Source organism: Lichenostomus cassidix, chromosome 14 (assembly GCF_008360975.1).
Source record: "Lichenostomus cassidix isolate B80296 chromosome 14, HeHo_3.0, whole genome shotgun sequence".
Classification (NCBI taxonomy): domain Eukaryota; kingdom Metazoa; phylum Chordata; class Aves; order Passeriformes; family Meliphagidae; genus Lichenostomus; species Lichenostomus cassidix.
In genome coordinates, this window is record NC_139495.1 from 5,452,738 (window position 1) to 5,460,690 (window position 7,953).

Here is a 7,953-nt window from a genome sequence, read left to right on the forward strand (position 1 = left end):
AAATGGTGTGACTACTGGGACTCCTGAGACTTTATAATATGCAGTAAGAGAGAGGAAAAAGCCCTGCATGGGGCTAGTTGGGCACCAAAGGAGGAAATCCGTTGTTTCTGTTTACACAGAGCTTTGTTGAGTAGAGCTGGCTGCTGCCAGAGCAAGCAAGAGCATCTTCCCAAGGACTTCTGTGGTGACAATATAGGGTGAGAGCCTTTCTCAAGTAGTGAGCCCATGGACTGATGCCCTGTGAGGAATGATGGATGAGCTCTCCAGAGGGAGGGAACCTTTGCAGTTTTAAAATACAGTCAAGGTGATCCCTCACCTCCATTTCCTCCCCAAATCCCTCAGCTTCCACTATGCAATCCTGACCACAGCCTACAGCTACAGGCTTGCAGGTGAGGCATCCCACCCAGGACTGGGGAGAAAACCCTGCTCACAGCTTTGTCTTTCTACCAGCCCAAGGCAGAGCCATTCCCAGGTAAGCAGACTCTGTGGGCACAGCTCAGGGGAATAATGAATTCCTCCTAGAAAATGAGCCTGTGCCTTAAACACCACAGTAACTCCTGTGTGCTCATCTGGAGAAGGTCACATCACCTTCTAATGGGACACGGGTTAAATAATGCTACAGTAACCATAGGATAATGCAGGGAAGGGGTTGTTATAAGGCCATAATTCAGTCAATGACTGCTGATAACATAATAAACCAGGAGAGTGAACACCAAGTGCTTGTGTGCCTTGCAAGGCTCTGCCACTGATTTACAGCCTCTGGAGATGCCTATCAGCCCATGCATTGTTATCAGGGATATATAAAGCCTGAGCACACCCTATTAAACATTAACATTTTTAAAGACCCAGATGTGTTAAAACTCAGGCTGCTCCTTGCTAATGGATTTTGCTTGCCTTGACAAATGCCAGTACAAAAAGAAATCAAAAGCTTTCCGACTCTGACCTCTTTCAATTTTTCATCATTACTGCATTGTTTTATTGGATTACACCCACCTTCTTCCCACCCTGCAAATCTGTATTTTCACAGGATCACTACAGGGTGGAGATCAGTATCTCAAGTGTTCACTAAGCTCATTTTTAAATGAATGACTTGTTAATTTCTTTTCACTTATCCGTCAAATCAGTGTGGGTTGAAAATCTACTTTGGGAAGAAAGACTCCTGAAAAAATATTTTTAAAAATCATTATTTCACTGCAATTTTTTTAAAGAGATTCCTGGTTTGTTTTGGTTTGGTTTGGCTTTTTTTTCCCCCATATTCTGAGCTGAAAGATTATATTTGATGAGTCTGGTCACTGGGAGAAGAAAACAAAAAATCTGTGGATGAGACTAGCTCATTGTCCTTGTGCAGAGCCTAAGGTGAGAGTATTTCCCACTTGTATCAAGCATTTACCGTTTTTGGGAACTTTGTTGCTTTTAAAAGCCTCTTTCTTGTACTGAATAGATGCCATTCTTTCATGAGTCTCACTCAGTGAGAAAATACATGGGAGATCCTTGGCTTTGGTGCTGGTAATGTACTTTTTAATATGCATCTCTACAAAAATATTTGCAGTGAAATCCCCTGTAACTGTAGTTAGAACCATGATCTTCCAGATCTACATTTACACCAACAATTCAAGGCAGCCTGGCCTGGGAAGTCACTATTGAGTAGGTCAGGTTATGAAGAAATTATTTTTAAAATAGAATTGATAAATCAAATGCCTCAACATAGCTCCAAGGGTTTTTTTTTCTTGTGTTCTGGGTCTTTAGTTTCTGTCTGTCTCAACAAGGCCCTGACCTTATTGGCATGAAACTACAATTTCCCTGTAAGTGCAAAACAATAATATTCCATTAATCACCCACAACAGAAATCCCCATTCCCCAGACTATTCTGGCAATATTCTGCATTTTTGCTTGTCTAGGAACCTGAATTAAAAGGGAGAAAAATGGTTTACAACAGCCTGTGGCAGTGATGTAGCAAGAGCCTTATGTAAGAGCTGGCAGCATGCTCACTGCACGAAGGTGAGGCGTAGAATGAGTGATCCTGGAAGGATGTTTCTCTGAGGTGTGTTCAGTGCCTGGGCTGGGAACAGCAGTCTCAAGGGCACAAATTCCAGCATCTGAATGTGCTTGGTCTTGTTCGACTCATTAATTTCCTACAGCTATCCCAAGTCAAGCTACAAAATCCCCTGGTGCTTTACTCCAAGCCTTTCATGGCTTGTCAATAAATTATTTTCCAATTAACTACCTGATAATTTGAGTCTGCAGGCTCTTAAAAGAGGCAGTGTGGTGAGAGAGAGAGAAAATAATGGAAGTCATGGACTTTACCCTGCCTGTAAAAAAGAATAAAGGTTCTTCTCTGAAGTATTATTCAATGTGGTGCTTCCAAAAAGTAATGGTGAGTGTGTAATTCTGAAGAGATGTTTATCCAGCTGATGGCTGAACACCAGTAGTGGAATAAGTTTTCAGCACTATCTGAAAACATTGGAAAAGAACAGTTTTAAAGGTTACTTTAGTCGATAATTAATGATGAAGGGCTCTGATTCAAGCAAAGTTTTTTTGGTGTTTTTTTGTTGTTTTTTTGTTGTTTTTTTTTAATTTATCAAGCTGTGTAACTTGAAAGGGAAGGATCCAAGATTTCCCCAAGTTTGGGAAGTCTTCTAATTTGAGCATTCTAATTTTTGGCAAGGGCTCTGGACTGCAGACTAGAAATACTGTGAAAGGCTGCCTGCTTTACGAATTATCTGATCTCTCTTGTACAATGGGCACCTTTTTGCTGAAGCAGCTATTTCAGATTTCCCTGATGCTGTCAAAGTCTCTCACTCCTTTGAAAGATGATCTGTGAAAAGCATTTAATTCTCCATTTGTGGCACTGCTCTTTGTGTCTCTGTTTTTGTTGAGTTCTTTTGGCACTGGTTGGTTTAATCCACAAATGAGATTTTTTCTTCACAATGATTATCTAATGGGGGTTTCATTCGATCTCCTTGGGAAAAATATATCCTAAGTTGCTAAAGCACGTGTATTAGATTATATGGCAACCTGTACCTTTAAAGGAAATTCTAGATACAACTGGCATTTGCAATGAAAACATTAAGTAATCATAACCAAACACCTGCTACTATGCCTGACCTGAATTTGAGTAACGACAACATTTAAGACTCCAAAGAAAGATACTGAGTTAATGAATAGGTAAAAAAAAAAATTTGGATATAATAAAATATAGCATGTTGATGTAGCCTATGCAGAGAATCATAGAATGATTTAGATTGGAAAAGACCTTTCAGATCATTGAGTTCAACTGTTCCCCCAGCACTGCTGAGGCCACCACTAAAATCATGTCCCCAAGTGCCACATCTACACAGCTTTTAAAAACCTCCAGGGATGGTGGCTCCATCACAGCCCTGGGCTTGGGGAAGCAAATTTTCCTAATATCCACACTCATGCCCAGTTGGGTGTCAAACCTACTGAGGGGTGGTGATCCCACCATCCAGGTAATTGGTAAAGATGTTAAACAGAACTGGAAAGGGTTGTTGCTGTCTGCCTGGGAATAATTCCACTGTGAGATCGCCGCACATCTTTTTCTTTTAACTTCTTCCTTCATCACATGGGAAATCAGCAAGTCAACCACTGTGACAGAAGGTAAGGAACGTAATTTGGGCACTTTGTTAAAACCAAGTGCCTTGACACTTCAGTTAAATTTGTCCAGATAAACCAAAGTTACTTCCCTGCTGCTTGGTTGTCTGAAATCTGGGAGATAGTTTGCTGCATGTAGTTGTGAAAGAGTAGTACCTCCCCTTTACCATTAAGTGTTGTAAAGAAGTCAAGTGGAAAAGTGCTATTTACTGTATAATAAAACCCATCTATTGTTCATAGACCTGAAAACCTAATAATAAAACTTTATATTTCAAGCTGTGCAAACCAGTTGCTTATGTAATAGAACATGGTGTAATTTTCCATTTACAATTTCAATACTGTAATAAGAAAGCAATCAAAGCATAAACAAAAGACACTTTAAATGGAGCTGCAGTTAATATTTCCATAATGGCTATCCTTAAAAATTGAAGCTATTTCTTTTTTTCTTTTTTTTCCCCCCAGCCTCGAATTCTTTCCACTTAGCTCAGTCATTTAATTAAAAGAAAATCAACATAAAACAGATGAAACACTGTCTTAAACCAATTGCAGCTATGGGCAAAGAAGGAAAAACACCAGCATAATCCACGGTTAACACTCATTGAGTTAAATTAAAGCTATTTCTCATCCTCCTTTCCGAAGGAGGTTGTGAATCTGCTGAGCTTGTGCTGTAAACCTGCAGTCAAAAGGAGTTGTTTTTCTTTGTTGTACATCTCGAGGATCTGGAAGTTCAACATTTCTCAGGCATTTGCCAAAACCCATTTGATTTTACTCTTCTCATCGGTGTTTATGCCATGTGATGGGAACCTGCCTCCTCTGCCATTGCCTGTAGGAGGCATAAAATAACTCCTAGAAACTTCTAGGAGGCATAAAATAACTCCTAAAATAACTGTCTATTGGGTTTGAGCTTGGATTAAACCGTGAGGATTAACGGAGGATGAGGAACCACATTGTGACCATCACGGGCAGCTGGTGGCTGAGTGGAATGGGGGTGGATCATCCAAAATCCTGCTGGGTTTGTAAGGGATGCTGATCCTGCCTTCCTGCAGGGCTCTGGGATCACACACCAGCCAGAGCTGGGGCACAAAATGGGCTTTAAGTCAGGACTCGGAGCTGAGCTGTGACAGATGAGGAACTTGTTGTTTGGGCAGAGGGGAAGGAGGAGCCTGGCCTCAGCCTGGAGAGAAACAGAAAGACTCGGTCAGGCTGGATGTGTCTGCAGGGATTTGCTGACACCAGGCTCCACGTTTGGCTCTTTCCCCCTCCATTTCCCAACCACAATTGCCAAGGACAGACGGTTTTTCCCGGTCCCTCCATCACTCTCAGCCAGCTATTCACGGAACGAATCACAGAATATCCTGAGTTGGAAAGGACCCACAAGGATCATCCTGCACAGCACAACGCGAGAACCATTCTGAGCACTCAGAGGAGAATGAGGACAACAACAAGGGTTTTATGAGGAGGGCTCGGTTTATATCGGCGATGCTGTCGGAGCTCTGAAGGCAGGGAACGCTCCGGGCCGGGCCCAACATGGCGGGCGGCGCCGTCTCCATGGCGACGGGCCCGCCGGTTGCCATAGCAACGCAGACGCCGTTCCCATGGCGGCTCGCCCCGCCCGCTCCGCCCCACCGCCGTCACGTGACCCGCTCGATGCGCTCGGCGTGCAGCTCCCCCCGGCGGCGGCAGCGAGCGGGACAGTGACCGGCAGAGTGACCGGCAGAGTGACCGGCAGAGTGACCGCAGGGACCGGGCCGCCCGTGTCCACCCCCCGCCGGCGACATGTCCACCGCCATGAACTTCAGCAACAAGAGCTTCACGCCGCGGCCGCCGGACAAGGGCGCGTTCCCGCTGGATCACTTCGGTGCGGTAGCGCGGCCTAGCGCCGGGCCTGCCCCGCGTCCCCCCGGCCCGGGCCGGCCCCGAGCGCGGCGGTAGCGCGGGGCTCGCTGTGTGTTGCAGGGGAGTGCAGCGCCTTCAAGGAGCAATTCATGGAGTGTCTGCGCCGCAGCGGCTACGAGAGCGCGGCCTGCCGGCAGAGCGCCAAGGCCTACCTGGAGTGCCGCATGGACAGGCGAGTGGCGCCCGGACACCCTGCGGGCCAGCCCGGGGACACGGGGCGGGGAGAGCGGGGATTCCTTTGCGGGGATTCCTGAGCGGGGATTCCTGAGCGGGGATTCCTGAGCGGGGCCGCCAGGGGAAGGGATTCCCGTGCAGGAATTTCTGTCCGTGAAGGAAACCCTGTGTGGCCTCAGCAGGTTAGCTGGCTTGTAGCCTGGATGAGATCTAGCCCGTACGGTGGGATATCAGCGAGACCCGGGCAGCTTCCACCTTGCACTATGGCCAGCGTGAGGTTTTTTATTTTTTCCGAGCTGTGTTTCCAAGTTAAACTTTTAATTTGTATGGGGCTGCAGCCCTTGCTTTGCTCTCCTTCTGCATGGTCTTCTCAATAAGCTCTGAGTATGTCTTCAACACCCTTGAAATTGTTGGGTGTAACTTAACCGTGAATTATCAGAGCCAGTGATGCTTTTCTTGCACGTACTAACAAAATTGAGTCTTAATTAATGCTGAGTTCAAGTGGAAATAATTTGGCCTCTTAGCCCTGTAGGAATAAGTTTCAAGCTGGCAAGTTGAAAGTTGAACTTGTTCCTCAGTTCAAGTGAAGAGAGTGTTGGTGATTGGTTTTCCAGGGATGTTTCCATTCATGCATTGCTCTGCAATGCTTCCTGTATAAGGGTGAGTCAGGGAACTGTGGGAAGTGCATGAATTTCCCTGTATTTAAGGAAAATACAGTCTGTGGGCTGATGGTGAGGAGGGCTATAAATGAAAAATGAGTTTGAAAATCACTACAGCAAAGTATAGTGGCACCACAAATGCTGTTCTAAACTGTATTCACTTGAAAATGCAAATGGCTTTGGTAGAATTTTGGGAAGCTCTTATGCAATGTGTTAATTAAAGATAACCAGGAGTCAGGTCAGTTTCTGAGGAAGCTCTTACTCAGTACCTAAAATCAGCAAACAGCACATTTAATTGGAAAACCACTGTTAAGGAGAAAAAAAAAATCCTTTAGTGTTGCTTTCCTAAAACTGAAGTTTCTGAGGTATTTCTAAATAGCAGTCACTCTGTATAGATGTCTTGAATTTGTTTAGATTAAATAAAAGTAAACTAAATAAAAAATGCTGTTGTTTTCTTGGTTATAGGCTGTGTTCTCTAAAATGTGTTTTTTTGTTTTCTTCTTTTTTACTTAGGCAACTTATGGCTAATGAACCACTGGAAAAATTGGGATTTAAAGACCTGATAAATGAGAAATCAGAAGAAAAACCTGAAAAATCGTGATGAAGACAGACAACTCTGCTCCTCATGAAGGGAAAGCATAGCTCTAAATGTAGTACATATTGTACATTCTGTTCATGTTGCAATAGGAACTGTTTCCTGAAAGAATCTTTTTTCCAAAGTTTATTTTCCTAAAATAAGATTTTTTTTTTTTAATGAGCAAAAGTACTGCCTTTGTCTGCTTTGCTCAAGTGTTTCTTAACTTCTTTCTTTTAATTTCTGTAGAGGGAAAACAGTTACAGCCCAGAGTGTTCTCCATGTCACTGTAAGAGCAGTGAAGTCTTATTTTAAGAGGACAAAACCCCAAACCAAACAATCCTTTACTGTGTAGGTCTTGAACTACTGATTAAGCTTATGTGGGCAGTACTGATATGCTCACAGCAGTTACTTGGCAGGTGGAAATAAAGCTGTTGTACTTTAAAATTGCTTTTTATTAAATACTGGCATTAGTCTCCATCCCTGGGGTGATCTCACCCTGCTGTGGAAGACACTTGGGTACTGGGGGGGTACTTGGTGATTTTTCAGTCCTTTAATCTTCCATCACTGTTGGGAGAGTATTTCTAGTTCCAGACACCAGTCAGGAAGTGATTCTGCTTTTATTTACCATGCCAGCAGTGTTCACCTCATTTTTTCATCATTTAGCTGGAAATAGTGGTATTTCTCTTGCATGTTCTAATGCACTTGAGTCTTCCTTAATTAATATTGAGTTCAAGCAGAAATAATTTGGCCTGTTACCCCCCTAGAAATCTGTTTCAAGCAGGCAATAAATTTATAAATCTCCTGGATGTATCTTCTGCCCTGTTATCCCTGCTCTTTTCAGTTTTGTTTTTAACCCAGTGAATCATTTCTCTGTGTATCTGGCTCTGGCTTGTTAAGCTTTAGGGTCAGGGCCTGCAGACAGTCATGCACACTCTGTCTGCCAAGGCAGTCCTCCAACGCTTCCCTCTTTATTTGGTGTCCTCTCTCTGCTATATCTCACCTCCCCTGCTGTCTGCTTTTGCTTCTGCTTCCCTCCAC

General features: G+C 43.9%; 1 protein-coding gene across 1 annotated transcript; it reads left to right on the forward strand.

Annotated features, from left to right (window-relative positions):
• Positions 1 to 5,255: 5,255 nt before the first annotated feature.
• COX19 (cytochrome c oxidase assembly factor COX19) lies at positions 5,256 to 7,721 on the forward strand. The gene is made up of 3 exons (XM_085074606.1): positions 5,256 to 5,467; positions 5,566 to 5,677; positions 6,852 to 7,721. Exons 1-3 carry the CDS (start codon positions 5,386 to 5,388, stop codon positions 6,937 to 6,939), a joined length of 282 nt encoding a protein of 93 aa, XP_084930732.1. The 5' UTR covers positions 5,256 to 5,385; the 3' UTR covers positions 6,940 to 7,721.
• Positions 7,722 to 7,953: the final 232 nt, after the last annotated feature.